The sequence below is a fragment of the Rhodnius prolixus genome, unplaced genomic scaffold (genome assembly GCF_049639745.1).
Source record: "Rhodnius prolixus isolate KJV_2025 unplaced genomic scaffold, Rpr scaffold_8, whole genome shotgun sequence".
NCBI lineage: Eukaryota > Metazoa > Arthropoda > Insecta > Hemiptera > Reduviidae > Rhodnius > Rhodnius prolixus.
Genome location: NW_027411593.1, coordinates 20,135,308 through 20,156,840, shown reverse-complemented (window position 1 = coordinate 20,156,840; position 21,533 = coordinate 20,135,308). Strand labels below are relative to the sequence as shown.

At 29.6% G+C, this 21,533-nt stretch overlaps 1 protein-coding gene across 3 annotated transcripts in view; it reads left to right on the top strand.

Moving 5' to 3' along the window:
* Positions 1-21,207, top strand: part of LOC141451015 (uncharacterized) — a 1,067,280-nt gene extending 1,046,073 nt beyond the window's left edge. For all 3 annotated transcript variants that reach the window (XM_074122023.1, XM_074122025.1, XM_074122024.1), the window contains 8 exons: positions 7,245-7,508; positions 10,173-10,394; positions 11,466-11,685; positions 12,563-12,630; positions 12,807-12,887; positions 14,047-14,262; positions 14,911-15,111; positions 15,906-21,207. In XM_074122023.1, the coding sequence (XP_073978124.1) occupies positions 7,245-7,508; positions 10,173-10,394; positions 11,466-11,685; positions 12,563-12,630; positions 12,807-12,887; positions 14,047-14,262; positions 14,911-15,111; positions 15,906-16,012 (1,379 nt within the window). In that variant the 3' untranslated portion in view covers positions 16,013-21,207. The remainder of the gene's footprint in view (positions 1-7,244; positions 7,509-10,172; positions 10,395-11,465; positions 11,686-12,562; positions 12,631-12,806; positions 12,888-14,046; positions 14,263-14,910; positions 15,112-15,905) is intronic.
* The last annotated feature ends 326 nt before the right edge of the window (positions 21,208-21,533 follow it).

Sequence of the window (21,533 nt, the reverse complement as noted above, 5' to 3'; positions counted from 1 at the left end):
GATAAAACATTGTAAACTTTAATATAGGAACAATCACTTATTGTTTGACGAAAGAAATCTATGTATTGTAGCAAGATAAATTGAATTGTCTGTAAGTGACATACCCAAAGCGAATCATCTGTAACTGACAAAACGTTAATAATCTGCGCGTAATAAAGAAGCTGTAGATCAACAAATAGTATTTTGATAATCAGAAATGAAATATTAGATAATCAAAAGGAGAAGAAAGATTTACTGGGCAGGGATGGGAGGAATGGCAAAAAAAAAAGTGGGTTTAGCTGAAGATAAATCTACAGTCTATCCTCCGATATTTACAGCTCTGAATTATATTGCGTCAATTTATCCCGTTTATTACATTTAATCTTTGAAAATAGTTCTATAGCGCCCTACAATAAGGTTCCAAATTGTAACTAATATATTTAAATAATTTAGGACAAAAAGGGGTGTCATCTGTTCACTTTAACATTTTTTAGGGCTAAGTCCCATGGTAATCCACTGTTTTTACTTGAAAGCATCCCCAGATAAGTTATTGCCAATTAATGAAATGCATTACAATATAATTTAACGTTGAAGAATCGAATTAATTATTCAGTAGCTCCAAATTACTTTGAAGCAATGTTAAAATTTAAATAGGTCCTGTGACTTTAGCTAAATGCAAGATAATTAGAGTTTCATACATTGGGATTGTACGATTCTAAAATGGCAAATAAGTTGTATAGAGTGTGGACAAGGGGCTTACTAAGTAGGGGCACTGCTGGGCCACTACTCGACCAACCCCACCAAGTAATTAAGGTACTGTTTTGAATACGTTGTTTCCTCAATTACAAGGGATAACATTTTGGTTTCTGTAATCATTTTATGTTAAAACTGTAATGTGTTAAAGAGAATTTCGTACATAATCTGATTAAACTTTAATTTAAAAAACATTAAATTGTTCATTTAAAAATTGTTATTACATTAATATAAATATCATTAGAATTTTGATACAATTTTTACCCAAATCTTGTAGAAAAGATGTTTAATTATTGCAAGGATTGTACTTGATCACTAGTTAAAGTAGTAGCAGATACACTTACTTTGGCGTAATAAATGAATAAAAATAAATGCATTTACCTCAGATCTCTCATGAATTGCATCCTAATTACCCTAGTCGTAGCCAGTAAAGATTTCGCAGATTAATCGAGTTCACGTGGCCACTGTCTTGTTAAGTTATCAGGAAGAGTTCTAGAAGAAAGATTTGGAGCTAGAGGATTTGCGTGGGATTGCAGGTTGAAATTGAGAATCCTGTATCGTGTTTTGGCGACTTGGGTGATAAAAGGAATGTTAAGATCTGTATGTATTGTTAGTTCGTTTTGAGACATAAAATAAAGCATTTCATTTTAATCGAAGTATTGTGGATTTTAGAGATTGAATTCTTTTGTAGAGATTGAGGGGTTTGGTTGAACCCCACAGCTTTATTCCATACGCCCAGAAGGGTTTTAAAACAGAAGTATAAAGTAGAGTTTTTTTGAGATATCAGAAGCGTTTAGTTCTGTTCTTTAATTCTAGTGTGAGGAAATGTAGAAGTTATAAAAAGATCATTGATAATAAGATATTAAGTTTTTGATAAAACTTCAGCAAGCTATAATAGTTCCAAAAATAATTTTTCAAAAAGGCACCACAGGTAGCCGAGCGGTTGGAGGCGAGACCTGCAAAGCTGATATGTATTGTGGTACTGGGTTCGATTCCCGGTCTTAGGCCTTGGATTTTATTTAATGTTTAATACGAGAAGTTAGTGTAGTAAAGTATGTTCACGCTCACGTCACATAATTTGGTAGTTAGACGTAAAGCCCGCCTGAAAAAAACAGGCATTACTTTACTCTTTTTTTTCAAAACGAATTGGTCCTCATCAAACAAGCCCAAAGCACACAAACTGATGGAACATTCTCCCCTTGAAGACCAGGGATAACCCACTTATTATAACATTACTTTAAAGGGAGTGAAATGAGCAAACATCCGAGAACAAAGTTATGACAACTTTAACTAATCATTCATTAAGATGGTGGAAGCTAGGTTCTCCAACCTATAAGTACATTAAGGGCCCTGTAAAACATGATATCTTTACTACTTCAACATTATTTATCTCTTCTTCCGTTGCAGTCACGCTGCACCCTAACTTCAGTTTCAAAAAAAAAGAAAAAAAACTTTAAAAATAGATAATAAAGCATTGACAACTTTTGTAATAATAGGAGTGCTTACTAGGATGCCTGTCGCTGGAAAAACGTTTTCTTAAAGGTAGAGGATTCTTTATGTGGTTAGAGTTATGTAAATCGAGCGATTCTGCTCTCGTTCCGTTCAGTTAAACTCTTTAAGAGATTGCTATTCGTACTACCAAATGGCCCTTTATTCAATATAATCTTAGAGATAACTATCCTTTCGAACTATCCATTGGCACCGTGCTCAATAACTCTAAATTAAATAGAGTCACTAAAAAATCTGTTTTCATCAATTCGACAGTTATTTAGGTATCTCTGGCGGTTTGTAAATACATATAATTTTACAAGATTATCAATTCCCTACACTAATTCATTCCTTCAGATTTCAAACAGCATCTAATCTCAAATATTAAACTGTTCGAAATTTGTGTTAGATAATGGTTACTAATATTTGGAATTTTTATTTTAATGATACTAAACTTCCAATTTGTTAATGTCTCAGTAACTCGGAAATGGCCATATTCCCATACTTAATCTTAACCTAAATAACTCTTCTTAAATCCGACTAACCAAACCCAGACTTCAGAATCTGCCTTCGACTTCTCAGCAGTTTTCTATCCACTTTTATTCGTAATTACTAAAATTCTTATTACTGTCGCGAAACCAACAAGTTAAAATATAATTGTCTTTTTTCCGTTTTAAGAGATCCTCATAAAGGTTGATATTTTCTCCAGTCATTAAGCTTATTAATAACACTTTTTAGAGCTTCCTTTTTGGAGCTAAGATCTAGTGAAGATTATCCTGGAACTATAGCATTAATGCACAAATTTCTTGAGGCTGAACAGTCCCAGTTACAGTGTACAAGGCCTCGCATCAGTGTTACGATTTCACCTGCGCCTTTACTTCTGATTAGAATATCTTACTACAAATAAGATGGAAAGTAGAAATTTCTGTATTATCACCGAAGCGAGAAAATCATTTAATTTTCTTCAGGTGACTTTGTTGAATCAGCTACGTTAAAAAATCGTTTTAAACTATGTGTAAAAAATTCTTCAGTAATATCAGAAATGGAGTAAAGCTTATTAGTGTTTAATACAAAAAGCTTTTTAAACGTTATCAAGGCAAGCTTTAATTATATCAAGTTCAGACAAATTGTTTAGGGTGATAAATGAAGTGAAATTAAGACTTTATGTGAGAGAAAGGGCTAATCCATCTAAAATAAACTTGAGATGCCTTATTTCATTCCAGATTAATAAGCTCGCCTTATAAATATGGCTACACGATTCCCTTTCACTCTCTTTTACTGCCAGAAAAAGAAGTATATTTTTGTATGGATTTATACCACTTTTTTTGTCTACAAAATATTATCTGATATAATAACCTCTTTTCCTTATGAAAAACCAGTGAGGTTGAACAGTGTTCATGGATGAATCAGTTTCCCATGAAATACAAATAAGGATTTGATTTTTTCGGCAATAACATTCAACTTTTATGCATTGAGTTATTAACAGTAATTACTCTCGGTAAAGAACCTTCTGATAGATTTGAATGCTCAAATTAACTAATTGTGTAATAAGTAAATGTATTGAACTGTTAAGACCTTTACAGAAAAAAATGAAAGTTTTATTATCAATTAAAGTAATTGTATTTTCCCTTTCCCGACGCCATGCAAGGAATTTCTTACGAAAAGCGCTCAGCCTAATAATTTTCAGCCACACTAGAATGGATGTCGTCAGAATGAATATATATTGTGACGCGCAACTCTATATTGTGCCGTCATATCCTTCATATTGCACTACGGGCGAAACAGATGCACCATTTCTATGAAGATGAAGCCTGGATAAAGTTACGGCCAGTGATGAGCCTAAAGCATTTCCCCTGCTATTACGGATCTTGGCAGGCCCATTGAAAGTCGTTTCATTGGATCAAGGAGCACAGCCGAACGTTTGCATTCCCAGAATCTTCTAATTTACTAAAGGAAACTTTCCTTGCTAGTGGCAGAGACACAATCGTTTAAGCCTTGACATTCTTAGGTTAGATTTGGCAGCTTCAATTCGTGTCAAACGGTCCGTCTATTCGTAACCAGCAATAGTGATATCAGTTACCTTCTGACTACAATTGAAAACTTTTCGACTAGGCAATTTCGAAGAATCGCAGTTAATTATCGCCTTTGAGTAGAAAAATACGGCTATTTTTTTTAGAATTAACCTAAGAATAGTATTCATAAAATTAAACTCAATAGATATACGTATGAAGGGGCAGACAATGTATCATGAACAAGAAGAGGGTGACTAAATTGAACAGGGGTGGCCAACAAGTCGATCGCGAGGCCAGTTTTGGTCGATCGTCCATCGCTCGTAATGTCTCGGGTCGAATTCCGTGAACCATGGGCTTTGAAGCGATTGTATAATCGGCATTTTTATTCTTGAAGCTAACGAACTAAACAACGTTCTGTCCCATACTGAAGACTCGTTATTATTATCTTTGTCAGGATATACATATAATTATGATTCCTTGGTTAGAGACATGCAAACTAAGTTTTCCCATTAATGTTAAGGCAACAAAGTAAATTCTAAATCTCTCTATCTGTTGCTACTTTGAATTAATAAATATTGTTAATAATTATCCATGTTCTTTTAATTCCCCTGGATGTGAGTTTTTTGGCCCTTTAAATAATTATTGTTGTTGTTCTTACGTAGGTAGATAACCCAGCCGTATATCTATATTTCAGTACGAGGTGTACTCAGCGAGCTATTGATAAATTAGCAAAAAGTAAGTCATATTATTCTTTCATGATAAATTTTCCTGGCCCAAAAAAAACGCGAAAGAGAAATATTGAAATCAAATTATCAGCCATATTGTGCATTTTTATAACAACTTTTCCATATTTACGAACAAATAGTACAACAATTTATACATTGCAGTTGATAAAAAAAATTAAATTGCTTTTAAGTTAGTAAAAATCTATCTTGAAAAAGTGTCGGAAAATAGAATATTTTAGGTACCGCATGTACGGAATGTTGCTATCAAAAGTTGGGTCTGGAAATTTATTTTCTTCGTAAGCCTATATCTCGAAAACTTAATAAGTGATTTAAAAAATAATATATTTTACTTATCTACCCACACCTCGCTGGATTGCACCTTATACTGAAACACAGTGTATAAACATAGTATGCATTTCACACCCCTTCTTCCCCCTTAGACTACGCCTATGACCAACAAGTCGATCGCGACACACTTTTAAGATAAAAAGTATATCTTATATACAGAAACGTTGACCACCCCTGATATAGAAGGTTTGGAAACTAAGGTAAGTACCCAATCCAAGTGAAAAATATTATTGTCAGTTTCAGTAAATATTTCTCAGTGGAAAAAGATTTTCTTTTTTCTCACTTTCTCTTCTCTCTCTCTTAAGATAATTTTTCTCGTAACAGTTACCATAGAAACTATTTTTTAAGGAAAACGTTCACCTATTATGTAGATTTAGAGAAGAAAAGCTTTGCTCAATACAAAATGGCCCTATTTATAAACCTTATGACCCTACGAAAAGCGCCCTTACTGTAACATCCCATCTTTACAAACACTACTAAACGTTACTACTAGTATTCTTCTTTAGGAAGTAATATTAAATTCAAGTCAAAAACCAGCTATATATTTTGCTTAAGTTAAAATACATTGTAGAACTGGTGGTAGTGTGTAGTATTACAGTTACTATCCTTACTAACTATCTCTTATCATGGCATTAAAGATTTTTTAACATTTTAAATTCATACTAGAAAACATTCTACAAAGATACAATTTTTCATTTGTTATCTTCAATGAGAAACTAATTTTCATAAAATATTTTTAAAACATGATTTCTGAAACATTATTGGGAAAAACATTATATAATAGCAATAACACGTTGTTTTTGTTCCGTATACCATCACGGGAGTGATTGAAATCGTGCCCAAGAAGCTAGCTTATTCCAAAGCTAAACGTTTACAAAAAGCGCCAAGTAGCTCATTTTTATTAATGAACTGAATGATTTGGTTCTTACATTTTCAGAGATCGTTCATTTATCAATTGGCTTGTTTTTCAGCTTTAAATTCTGAGGCACCTCTTTAAAATGATTATTTTAGAGAGAGAAAAACTGAGAATTACAATGTTCTTACTTATAAATACAAATGCATTTACTTTTATTTACACAGATATTAAACATTTTTGTAAAAGTAAATATTTGTTCATTGACTTCTTTTTTTAATGAAAAATGAATTTCAATACTTCATTTTTTTTACCCCAACTAACAGCTAAAAAAACAAAATGAAAAAACGAGTCAATAACAAGTCAAACATAAAAAAAGAATAACTGTACAGTCACAAGAAATTGCAGAGTTACCTTTTGTTTTTATAAAAATGATATTGTTATCTTATGTCCAGACATGTCCAGCTCTTCATGTGCTGAATTATTTCAGCTTCTACAGCGCTTGTCTTTCACTTTTCTATTCGCCTAATGTGCGCTAGAGAGGTGAGAAATGGTAAAACATTGAGTCTGAAAGGTGGTTTTGTGGAATAACATTTCGGCAAAATCAATCAGGCCATTCAGAATCTTAAAAACAAAAACAAAAAACTCAGATCATCGCAATCTATGCCCCAAAGAGACCTAAATTCATCTCTGAATCATTGCACTGCCTTGAACATTTCTTTTGCAGCTGTTCAAATCGTTTTATTTCGCCTGCTATGTGCGGATTCAAAATAATAGAGATGTAGTTTATATGACTACAATCCTTTTTGAATCCTTGATATCCCTGCAATTTCTAAACATAAACCCTACAGATTTAGCTCACTAATTACCCTATTTATCAATGTGCTTTTTGAATTGGACTCCCAGGTTCATGAGCACACCAAAGTCCCTTACTACTTCAACTCCTTTTGGGACAGAATCACCTAAAGAGTATAAGGCCAAATAGGGTTTTACGGATTTGGCTTTGATTTTCATTATTTAAAGAACATGGAAATTTAAAATTTTGTCTACACGACTGTAATTTGAATGTTTCAATTTTTGTTACAGCCTTTTGCGACCGTGAGGATTCATTAGAATTATTATGCAACCAGATAAATGGAGACGCCCTCTTGTTGTCCATGTTTCGAGTGGATGCTAAACCAGTGACGTGTCCATTTAAATCACCACCATTCGCTGTTGAGTATAGCAAAGGCCATGGTGATTGCGGGCGAGATGGAGAACCACCGTCAAGAGCTGAATCCTGTACTGATGACACCAGATTAGTTTTCAGATTTCAAGCATGTCCGGATATACCTGGAACTGAAGCCGCAGGTATTTGTCAAATCTTTTTTTATATTTATTATTCTAATTTCTGGAATCATTATTGAAAACGTTTCTTCAACTTATTCGGTGCATACCTATTCCTATGTTCTCTTGTTTACTACTGTCCATCACTGTAGAGGCTTCTATCAAGAGAAAATCTAAAGAGAAATCCTGGAAAGAATCTTGTCTTCCTCTAGGATAAATCTGGCTACTTCAGAATTTTCCAGTCTAAGAATACACACAACTTACTAACATCTCCAAAATATAAACATTAGTAATGGAATCCCACATAGATATATGATGTGCGAAACTATTTGAGTAACTGTAACGCATCAACACATTGTTGATGTCACACACAATCAATATTACTTTTAGGCAGGAGTTCATCCATTTACAATTCTTCTCTACAAGATCAAACTAATCTTTGCAATTGTCTATAGTCACCCATCTACTTACCTCAGATCTTGCTCTTCAAAATATACCCATTTCAAACGTGGTTTTCCTTCTATTTTTCCAGGCCGATGTCAGTGTGAATAAGAAATGAGTATTAATTCTAAGCATTTTCTAAGGGTTTCTTAGATTTAATCATGATTTGTTAATTTCTGTAAATTCAACACTCCTGGCCACATTTTTATTTCAAAATTACTAAATGAGAAAAATGGTCATTTTTTGTATTATTTTTAATTATTTTGGTCAAGCGTTCGACCTAGGAATTATATCGTAATCTGGACTAACCCTAAATTAATTACCAAATTGCATTTTGGTTTTGGTAACTTAATTTAACTGAATTTCGACCTTTTTTTCATGGTAGTAGTGTATAAAATTTTGCAACGTCAACAGTTAACTGTTGATTCTTTCTTTGGTTGTGACTGTTGTGAACACAGTTTTTTACTAACTACATTGTTTAAATTCGGTACAGTTATGTTATCAAAACCAATGTGCAATTTAGTCTAGAAACTGATCTTGTAACTTGGTTGAAAGCTTACCCAAAATAAATAAAAATAAGCATGAAAATGGCAATAATTACTATTCCTTCTTGAATGAATCAGTCACCAAAATAAGATGCACATCACACTGTATCTACAGTTCTTGCACTAATTAAATTATTCTTATGTTTGTTACCTGCTCATTAACTTTATTTTATTTTAGACGTCGCAGTAGTAATAATTGGAAGATGCATGAAATACATTAATAACTTTTTCAAGAGGAAAGTTTGTAAAAAAAAAATAATTAAAAATTTAAAGAATGAAATTAAAATGTTTGACAAAAAAAATAATAGAGGGAAAAGATATTCCAATATGGAAGTAAAAGCTCAAACAGGTCGTTGACCCATTTTTCCTTTCATTATCAATCCTTGCCCTTTTTTCTCTTAATTCTATGTAATTCCTTTAAAGTAGTCCAGTTATAAATATTAAAAAAAAGAAAATTAAGATAAAACTTTGTTTTTAGAAGCCATATTCTTTACGTTCCAGATAAAAAAAAATGTTAATCACAGTTTTAAAAATAAATTTTCACGAATTAAAACCCATCTGACTTTACTTTTATTGTTTAAAACAGACTTACTAAAACATCATTTACAATGATTTTTTTTTTATCAGTTCAAAACTTTACCATATTTTCACAGTTTTCAAAAACAATTTTTCCTTAAAAGCTAGAATTGTATTAAACGCTTAGTTCTCTTAATTCCCACCAGTACTATAGAGGCATGAAGACTGCCTCATTAAAACCCTTTAAAATAAATAATTTCATTTAAAAAAATGATATTAATAGGATGTAAAACAAGGACTTAACTAGCTACAAAATTTTCCAGTTGCCATAAAGTCTGTTACAAATCTTTATTTTTCAAATAATTGTAATGAAATTGTAGAATAGGTACACTCGTTCTTTGTTTTAAGTTAAAAATGGGAAATATCGGTACGATGTGGCCGATTGTCCTTCAGTTCTGAACCAGTATTTAGTGGCCAATTTCGCTGCGAACCAGGAGGATTAACACAAGTATGTACTTTCAAACAACCCTAAAATTCACCTAATAGGACTGTGCAAAATACTTCTAAAGTGAAGTATATGACCCGGGTTAACTTTTAAGCACGTCCTACTGTTTATCTTCCTACTTCTGATACAAAATGCTTCTCAAACCATCAGAGAAAAAAATGATAGATTAAAAGAGTTTTCGTTTAGCGATAATATTGATTTCAGAAAGTGCATGTGATTGTTCAACGCAAAGCGTTAAGCAGCTTTACCAATAATTTGTGTTAACTTAAAAAAAAAAATCCTTTAACAGTCTTCAACAATTTGTTCAAATTATGCTTCTTTAACCAAAATTTTAGAGTACCGTAAAATTTATTTGATTATTAAAGTTTAAAAAGATTTGCTGCCTTAAAATATTTAAATCCTTTCTTTGAGATTAGGTAATGATAGATAATTATGTCTTCAACATTCTCCTTCTATTTTAAAAAGAATACCGACATGATTTAGAGATATAAGAAACCCTAAGTAAGTTATACATGTAAAAAACATTTCTGGTGACTAAAACTTCCATGGATATTATTCTTTTTTTAAGATTTAATAAATAATTACCATTTTAACCAGTTTTAGCACTTAATTTTTTTTTTTTTTTTTTTTTGCAACTTCTACAATGCAAATGTAATAATGATGTGAATCCTTTCTTTACAGTTGAAGAATTAGAATGTTTGGCGACTTGGAAGGAAAGTTCCAACCACTACTTGGTAGGTAGATTACATCATAGAATGGCAACCACCGATGAACAAAGATATCGTTGTTTTATCTATCAAAAATCTGATCCACATACATACCAGTTGGGTCAAAGTGGTGAAGCTACTTGCAATGGATTACTTTCTCTTAATGATGGATCTCGTACAATTAAATTGAAGAGAAGTGAGTATCTGACAGTTTATGTCTCTTACCTAGATTTATTTCTAGATATTTAAGATCTTCTCATCAAAAAATGTATGTCTGTTATGATAGATTTAAAAAACTAATAATAATTTTCCATTTGTTATTTCTTGTCGTACAAAATTTTATCTCTATTACATTTTACTCGAAACTATTAATAAATAATAATTCTCAAAGGTAAATTAATCTCCGAATCATTGGAGAAGTAAGATTTTACCTTCATGAAAATCGTAACAAGGTTGTTTTACGCCCATTAACGTATTGAGCGAAATGATTGAATATTTGGAATCATTGCAAAAGCCAGTATATTTGAAATTAGCAACAAGCTAATAAAGTCAAGTAATCAAGTAGAACATAAGTTACCGAAGCTGTAATTTAGGGGTGAACTAACTAATAAGAATTCTGATCTAGAAGAAAAGGTCAAATGTTACAGACTACCAGGTTGAATTACCATTTTTACTAGCAACCAAAGTAGGTAAAAGCAAAATTAAATTCTACTTACGGCGAAAAAAAAAAAAAAATAGAACCTCCTAAGGTTAGCTAATTCTTAGTGGTTCAGGAATTGTGGCCTAATTCTTAAAATATATTTCAATTATTGTTACTTATTGGGACTATAAATTATAAATTAATGTGTGTCAAAACTTGACACGATTTCATATTTTGAAAACTAACTATTGTGGATAAAATATCTTCATGTATTCAGGAAATATCTCTTTCATTTAATTAACCAACTTGGAAGGTGTTTCGCAAATTAAGTATAGCACTACCAGAAGTGGATTAACTTCTGTGCTGCCAAGGCTGCTGATGAGTACTCGTTTTTAAATCCAAAATTTGCACCAACATTCAAATTCCAAATTTTAAATACTTTAAAATATGAATACATTTATTTACCTAAAAAAAATTGAGATATAAATTTTTAGAAAAACCTTTTGTTTTGTATCAATCTTAATTCCAAGCTAATTAAGCATTAATTTTCTTCTTTTAAATCAAAACAACTTTAAAAAATTTGGTGTTTAAATGAGGCTGGATTATATTTTTAATTTATTTTTCCAGTTGAAGCAACACATACGAAATGTAAATTTCCAAGCTGGGTTACCCAACACTGCCACTGGAAAAGTCTTGATTACAGTCATAATTATCATTTTTCTCATCGAAATGCCAGCCTTAAAGTTACTTCTCAAATTGGTGAAACTGAAACAAAATTGATGTGTCATACAATAATTACTGAAAAGGCCAACATAGCCCGTCTTGTTGTCCACGTTGTCTCAGGATGGTAAATTATTTATTTATTTTTTTAAAAAAATTATTTATTGTTGATAATCATTGTCTTATCAATAGAAATGTTGCTTATCTATTTCTTGTTCTTTGGAGACATGGAATAACTGTCGGTCTCTCAATTAGATTGAGAGAAAGGTGCTTTAGGGCAGATTGCATTTAGCAAATGCACCCTAGAAATACCCTAGGGAACTCTATACAGCAAATGGTTGGTACAATTTACTTTCAGTTGTAATTAACCCGGCCTCTCAATGCTTCTGTTACTGAAACTAATGCAATTTGTAGTGTATTAAGTGTAGTTATAAATTTCTTCCAGCTAGTACATTCCTTCTCGTTTTAATTCAATCACCTCTCGAATTATGTCTATCTGAGAGTGAGAGACTTTAAAAAAAAAGAAAAAATAATAAGAAGTAATAATGCACCTTATTTTTATATGTCTTTATTATTTAAGTTGCAACAAAGATCAATGGCACCGGAACCCTAAACATCTCAGTGCACTGCCTACCTACGGCAAGTGTTGCTGTACTGTACATAACACTGACCGCTATTGCTCCTGCACTGTCAAAGAGTTGTTCACCTGGATTTGAAACCAAGACCTAAGCACCTTATTATTACAGTTCTCATAAATCTTCAGCAAATTATGAATTCCGTCGGTGAATACAAATGATTGTTGAAAAGCGATTTTAATGTGATTTTTTTTTTTCATCTTAAAATTTTGACAAAAAAAATATCAACGCCAATCACTTTTGCTAAACACCTTAAAAACAAAAAATGGCTCTGACAGACTCGCTGTTTTCGTCCATACCCTAACTTGAATTTACTATGTACATTTTGTTATGAATCTACTATTTATTTATACTATTTTATAATTACAGCGAAGGAGGTTACCGTTGCATGACTATTCACAAACGAGATTCACATGTAATTCAAATGCAGCAATCTGGTAATTAAATTTATATCTCTTATGCCAACTTATTTTCATTCATCTAAAATAAAAGATAAATCTTATTCTTTGTTAATTAAATATGATTTTCATTAATAAATTTCCCACATATTTTTCATAATCCTGAAAATAGGCTTTCAAAGAACTTAAATGTCCTAATTAAGATTAACTTTCAGCCATTTTTACTGACCCGAATGAAGCTTGTTCCTCATTTAATGAAGAAAGTAGCTACTCATCAAATACCATCACCATGATCAGTAAGTTATTTTTACCATTTTTTCTCAGTTGTAACTGTTTTGTTAAGAATGCAAATATGTTGATGGAATGTGTAAGATTTTTTTTTAATTATTAATTGAAAAGAGTTTGTATACAGAAGAAATTAATTAACTTTTAAAATTCAAATAAATGAACAAGAATAAAGTGCCGAATACATCTGATTTATCTGTTCTTTTACTACTACATTGATGTTTAATCAATAAGAGTTGAACATTTTATTTTAACACCTCTTATTTCTCGCAGTGTAAATACAATTTAAGCAAGACGCTTCATTGTCGTTTATTTCCATTAGAGGTAACCAACCCCATGGGATTGTTTTGTCCAAATAAGCTAACATTTACCTTCTAATGATTTTTAATGTTAAGATCTTACTCACTGCCAAAGTTTGTAGGTGTTATTTCACTTCAAATATAAACTTAATTTGCAAGGAGGCAAGGTGCAGAATTAATATTATTAGCAAGATATGAAAACTCTTATTTTATTAAATGTTTTAATGAACATATTTGAAAAATTCAAGTTTCCTTCGTTATTAAAAATATAATGAATATAAATGGACATACAGTGCTCACATAGACTTTCCTTCTTAGACTAATTTTTCAAAAAACTTGGCATCCTAATGACTTCTTATCCTTATAGTCTAACAGATAACAGTGGGGCCCCACACTTACTTGGAACATGTAAGGAATCACTTCAATACAAATTACAATACATTGAGACATTCTTGATCAATATACACTTTGCGAAGTTTACGAAATTCTTAAAGCCGTTTCCAAGAAAACTAGAGCATTGCTAGTTGTTAGCTTTTTACCGCAACTGAAAGATTGTCTTTGTAAAAATTTATTAAATTTGAAATGTCTTTGTTTTCTTTTATGAGGTATTCCATTTTTTTTTTATAAATTAAAGAAATTAAATTTCCATAAGATGTTGTTGTCATTTATTTATTATTGTAAGAGAACATTTCCTTTAAGAGCTAAAAATTAAATGAATTCAATAAATAAAAATCAAAATTTGATTTATTTTCTGCCAACAAGACGGCTAAAAGTAACACCCACTTTATTTCTTTTACAATAGAAAAAAAATACCTGAAAATCTCCTTGGGCCACGAATAAAATTAATAACGTGCGCTTTTTATTTTTACAGGCGGAAAGTTACCCGGTAATAAATGTCCAATGGAAGGTCGCTACTCAACTATACCTTCTAAACAAGAGACTCAGTTAGATTTTGCTTTTGGTGAAGAGGTTGGTGCATCAAGTAAGTGTGGACACCATACATCTCTTCAATCACTGTACGTGGGATGCGCACCCAGCCAAGATACTATGGAATTTCAGACCAATTGCCGCACTGTGCCAACTACATGTTAGTATTGTTTAAAATAATTTTCATTTTAAAGTCAACTTTTCACCAATAAGTCCTTATATTGATCTAAAGATGTGTGATTCTTATTTACTGCATTGATACTGGAGTTGTATTTATGTAATTAAGATAGGTTATTACATAACAACAGAGTTTGTCTTCTTTGTTCTTAGCTTTCAATTTCATCAGAACAGGCATTCTTTGCCTCTCAGACTTCCATCGCAATCTTTGTACTAATTTATTTGTTTTTTGTTTAACTTCAATGGGAAAAAATGCATTTCTTACGATATCTTAGTGTAAAGTGCACAAATGTAATTTTAAAAAATGTTTATCCCTATCTACACCAACAGTTTACAATTTTTAATTATCACAGCATTTTCAGAAAGGAAAAGAAAAAAAATTGTTAGCGTTAGTTCCTGATATTAGGAATTTCTTACTGAAATTATAGTTTGCAAATCTTATTAAGGAAGATTGAAGTTATAAAAGATGGAGTTCTTTTTTTACTTTTTTGATTGGAACGTTACTGAAGAATCTCCTTGACTTTTATGTTTTAATTTCTATTTAATGGTCATTCCTCAATTACAAATATCTGTGAAATTAGAAATAATATTGTGGATTTTAATAAATAATTTGGCAAAAATTATGTTGTAGCATACTCATGTCATGGAAGCTGGAGAGAGAATTCCACAACCTATGTAGTAGTGTCTCCAGTAAGTCGTCATTCAACTGACGCACATCATTATTGTTTTATTTTTAATCAAATTGGATCAAATATACTTTTACAAAGGGTGGCTGAAACATGTGCCATAGCATCTCGCACAACTGAATGGATGTTTAATATCACTGAAGTTGGTAAGTATTTTAAAAAATGTCTAAACTTTTGCAAAATAAAAAGCTTGGAAAAAGTGCATAATTATTAATCTTTAAATTGAAATATAAAGCATCACATTTGTAAAGCCACATTTGAATCAATATGGTAACTGTCCAGTAGGATAATTGTAAAAGGGTCGATCTTAAAAAACTGCACGACAAAACGTACAGTTGATGGTACTTTGACCATGTATCTATAAAAGATGAATTTCCCAAATTTTCTTTTATCAAATTATCGTAATGCGGTAATTATATGAGGTCCACATATAATAAGCCGATTATCCAATTTCCAGTGGATCTATCTCGGGGCACTTGGTGCTTAGGATGGCTTGTGCTCGGGGCACAGTTACTTCATTGTAAAACATTATTCGGCGCAAATCACTTCGAATTGGCTAAACTAGAGTTTGCTTCACCTAACCTTTTGAACATATTTTTTTAGTATTAGGGGTGTCAGTATTGTTGTTATACTGGAGTGCCTGAGATCCCTGAAATGGCTAATCCAATTTCCTCTAAGGAATGCTTAGATAATTATTTTCCTCCATAAATGGTTTAATATTTCTTTTCTGATACTATAAAATGCAATAAAATAAGCCCTTCAAAAGCAGTTGATGTGTACCTCGGCTTCATCGATAAAGAAAAGTCAACACCAGCAAGGCTAGCTCATCATCCTACTTGGTCCTCGTTAACTGAACTAACCACTAATATTTATTCAAATTAATTTTTTTTTAACATTTGTTTTCACCTTTCATTCTAATTTGATTTATCCAATGTTTCAGGAAAATGTAACGAAACAAGTGGTGCTTCACAAAATAATCTACGTTATCTTCCAATTATAGTTACTTTTATAATTTTATGCGTATTATATCATAATTCACAGCGGTGATGACATTTATTAATATTATAGGGAGAACGTAGATGCAGATTAATATGTTTATTCTTGATGGTGACCATTTCGTTGCTTTTACAAATTGTCTACCTCGTAAAATAAACAAAACAAAACAAAAATTAAAAATAGTAAACAAAAAAAAAATAAACAAAAAAGTAAAATAACTGACAAGAATTTAACATTAAAAAAATTAAAAGCAGATAATTATATATAATCTATATTTGATGTACAACAGTTTCAATATTTTAGTAGGTAGGCAATGAATTTATAAATGCGTGTCAACTGTGAAGGTGTGTAAGTATTATATTCACATGTAAATAAAATAAAATAAAAAAAAACTTATTTCAATTTAGAAGGGGGGAATTTTATTATAATGGTGCATAAATAAAAATACAAAGAACTCATACACAAATTGCGCACACAATTATTTATTATTAATTGTGATCTTTAGTTTATGTAATTTTTTTTTTGTGATTAAACCAATACAAGCAAAAAATTATATTGCTTTCAGTGTACAAAAACCAAAATTGGACAAAAGATGTGTAAGTGCTATTATATTTAGTACAATTATTATTATTATTATTAAAATAAGCAATTATAGCATCCAGTCTGCAAAATATTCGATAATAAAGAAAAATGAGGACGATTATGAGAAAAATTATGTAATAGTAATAATAATTAAAAAGCAAGAAAATTGTATCATGTCTAAAAGATTACATACATATATATCTCTGTTTTATAGTACTTTATATTTTAAAATTTAATATTCATTAATGTTTAATAATGCTATTTTTATTGTGTATTATATTTGTCTATATATAAATATATAAATAAATATATAAATTAAATAATAAATAAATAAAAATGAAGAAGTATAATATCCTATAGTTTAGATATTGAAAAAGAAATTGGTTAGATAATAATTTCTTGTAAAAAGCTAGAACATAAAAGATTTATAATTTTATTTTCGAATTAAATTTTCGAATTTTGCTTTTATTTACTACAAAACAAATTATCTTGTGGCCATAATAGCTTCAGATTGTATTTGTAATTACTATTTTATAAAAATTAAGGAGTAGTAGTTGATATTTATGATAATTTATTATCCTTATAACTTCTTCTAATTTTAATTAGTGTTGTGGTCCTTTTAAGATTGCCTCAAGATTATGAAGTTATCTTTCATTTTTGGTATTCATAGGCCCCAACCGTTATTTTATCCTTTTATTTTTAATATGTTTATTACTTTAGATGAGTTCTTTAGAGTTCGAATACACGAATTAGCAAATCTTTCCTAAGAAGAATTATCACAATATGTAAGGTCCAGCACAATAAAGATCCATAATTGTTTTGGTTTTAAATTTGACATAATTTTTGGCAATCTACTCTAAATTGTATTACTTAAAATTCTAACCCGGGGTAAACAAATGACTTTTCGAGTGATATTGTTCACTTTGGAGTTACTTCTCTTCAGTAAAGCCATTTTCCATAACTGTTAGTTTTACAAATCCAGAGAATATCTCCCGGACTAAAAATAGTCCTTAGGTTTTCTGCCCAGAAGTCTTAGTTACTGAGCTGAGCACTGCTGTAGCTCACAACTCATGTAATGAGTGCATCACCCGGTAGGTAAGAAGTATTGTCATCTAATATATTTTGAAATTTAGACGAAAATATTTGTTTCCTTTACTGTTTCAAAACTCAAGCTTCTAAAAGTTATGTCTGTTAAGAAATTAAATATGAATTGTTGTAAATATCAACTGTAATAATTACTCTTGCAACTTACAAAATAGTAATTTAAAAGTTATATAACAACTTGATTTTTTTTTTGATTTCGTATTTAAAAAACTTTAACCGAAGTATGCACCAAACAAAATAATAATAATAATAAATTAATTGTAAAGAAAATATAACTTTTCGCTCAAAATTATTCTGATTTCTAAACCGTTTATGTTCTTTTGTTTAATTTGTTTTTGTTTTTAGGATTAATTCAAATAATATATTTGTAAAAAAAAAAAAATTAATAATATAACATATAACTTTATTTTTCTTAAATGTAGTTAGTAAATAACATTCCAGTTTAAAAGCGTACTATTATTCTACAAAATATTTTAGATAAATATTAAAAAGTAAAAAATAAAAAAAAATTAACAAAAAGAACTAAAAACTCATTTCTAATCCAGTATCTCTAATCGCGATCTAATATATCTTATACTATTATTAAAAAAAACAAAAAGAGAGGTGTATAGACCTACAAACAAAAATTAATATACATTTATATTTCATCTCTTACCTTGATTTTTTTTTTTAAATTAAATAAAGCATAATCGCTCATCATTGTTGTGTTCAATATTTTAACCAAGTGGGAATTAGTCTTCTTTGTTTTGGTTAAAACTGCCTTGAAAAGAAATTCAGATTACATCACCAACATTTAATTTGAAAACTTTTAAAGTTATTCGGTCTTTACAATATGAAATGCTATTTCATTACAAATGATACCTTCGGAGTGGGAATTGCTTCACTAAATAATATGTTTAGCTAGTTTTAATCTGTTACATTAATAATTTTTTTCTGTTTTAAAATAGTTAAAATCTTCTCTCCTATTTTAATTTTATCAAATTAAATTGAATTGGGAATTCATTGTTTTATTTGTAGTAAACATAAGAGGGCAATCACCTCCATAATTTCTCTACAATTGCACAGGTTTTGTTATCACCAGTTAGACCGGTTTTTAAGAAAGAGAAAGAAAGAAAAAAAGTAAGTATTGGCTATATTTTATTGGCAAGACTTAGAGAACTGCTATTTAGAAAAAAAAGATATAAGCAAAAAAAAGTAATCCTAGTGAAACACGTACATATAAATAGATGTTAAAATTCTAATTTAAGCAAGCAAAATTTACTTTATAACTTAGTCTTATGCTCACTTCATAAATTGAGATATTTTATTAAAGGTCAACATAGAATAAAAACTAAAAATATTTTTGAATTAAGTTCCAACTGCAATGTAAAATTCAAAAATGGCAATTTGTGAGCATTGAATTTCTAGTAATTTGATTTCTAGTTTGTAACAACTTTCTTAAAAAATTAAAAAAATCTTTTCTTATATATAATATTGTATATACTCATTTATTTATTTTCGTCTACTAATAAACTACATTAATAAACATTTGTGATATGGATTTTATAATAGTGATGGCGAATCTGTTTAAAAAGTGGATCCAAGTTAAACAAAAATTAATTAATCAAAATTATTTCCACAAACATTGAAATAAAAAAGAAAGAATTATGTATTCCATAGAAAAAAGCTGACTATGTTTAGAAGAGGAAGATTTTCGGCGCTAAGGATTCAGGCATTAAAATCAATGTTGGCCCTCGTAGTCATGTTATATGTAATTTGTTTAAGATCCAAATGAATAACTATGAATGTAGCGATCCATCGGCTAATTCGCCATTATCTTTTTGACTTGTGATTTTTTAAGGTTTTATTTTTTACCTTATTTTTAAACAAATCTTAATGTGAATTAAATTTAATGCAGCATATTTGCCCCCTTTAAATATCCTTTTTAGAAATAAAACATGTGAAAAAAGTTTCAACATTCTTTCTTGCCAAGGATTATTAATAATCTTTACTTAATAATAACACTGTGAGAAAATAACACGTGTAAATAACATAGTCTAGTTAATTTTTTTTTACTTATTAAAACAGAAAGAAATCATTTGTAAACTATATTCGGTGTTCAAAAAATAAAGTTTTATGCACAATATTTCAAAAAATTCGCAACTATTATTTTGTAATTAAGTCTGATTCTAACCTAGTCATTCTGTTTAAAAAAGTAATTAAATACAATTAAAAAATAAACAATGAAAAGGATTAAAATCCAAATTGATACAGTGTTAAATATCCGTCCATGGATTAGTTTTCCATCAGTTAACGAGGGCGGGTTTAACTTTTTATTTATTTTTATTTTTAGTGAATCTTCCGAAATTGATAGTTATTAAAGCAAATCGACTTAAGTAAAATAAATCAACAAAGGTTAGAATCACGTTTTTTTATTTTGACCTCATTTTCATAACTCTATTTAAAAAAGAAGGAAAAAAATTTAAAATAGAAAGTAAAATACTATTGGGCTTTCTTTGTAACATGATGTTTATAATTAAAATTATGTTTTCAATTTGGTTATTTTAATTTTGTAACAATATTCGACTTAATTTGAAATGTACAGCCCTAACTAAAAAATACCCACTCAATTTTTTTTTTTTTTTTTTAGTTGTATAAAAAGAAATACTCATTTTTGCAAAGTAATTGAAACTAATTTGTATCCATTTGCATGAGAAATGAGTAAAATAATGTGTTGGTGGGTATTTAAATTTATTTTAGGGTTGTAATAATTATTCTTGTTTGATTAAAAATAAGTAATGAAACCTTATTCAAAATGAGAGTTTATTTTTGTAAATAGTATAAGATACAAGAGGAAAAAAATAATATGTAAAAAAGTCTGCTGAACAGAGGGTCGGTTGTTTTTTTTATTATTTTATTTTTGTTTGCTATTTAATTTTTATCTTAAACTAGTAAAAAAGAACACAGGGTTCAAATTAACTGCAGAATATTTACAAATTGTGTTTTCTTATAGCACTTAATGTTATTTAAAAAAAGTGTGCTTTCTGTGTTAAAATAAATTGGAAAAAAAACTGTTGTACGGTAAAACTCGGTTTTTTGTCGTTTACTTGGTATTAAATCAATACATCTTCAGAAATGACTTGGCTGATATTGACATCATACTCTCTTATATATTTACATCATTTACTTGGTTTATGTATATTAAATTAGGATTTGTAACAATATAGGGTTTAACTAAATACGTATTCGATAACTAGGTTAACTTTTCTTATCTTTTTTACGTTCATTTTCTCCCATAAAATAATATTTTACTCCAACTGTTATGTAAATAATTAATTAGATATACCTTAAGGCAAAAGTAACCGAGTTACTCTGAGTACAACAGACAAATTATTGGTCTTTGTCACTTTTTCAAATAGGTAGCAAAAAAAAAAAAAATTATTGTACAGAATTTGTTTTCTTAATTGTTGTTTAAAATTTTCACTGCTAAATTGTTATAGATGAAGATGTATTCCATTCATATCAGCTTTTTATTGTTTATCGTTTTATTGTAATATATATTCAAACACATGTATTTTCAATTGCTGATTAATTAAACCTCTGCAATTACCTCTTTTCTTATTAATTAATGCATCTAAAAGCAAAATTGAAAAATCAAAAAAGAATCTTTAGAGACTTGGTTTAATATTAAAAAAAAAGAAAAGCGTTATGTGAAGTCAGGTCTTACAATACTAATTCACTTATTTTTATCACACAAAAACTTTTTACATCACTTATATAGGCGATGTACATTCTAATTATGTGATACATTCAGTGTTTTAAATTTGCTGAAGAAAAACGAACAAGTTTCAAACAGAAATAATTTTCGTGGGGAAAAAATCTGACAAACTAAAAAGTAGATTTAAGC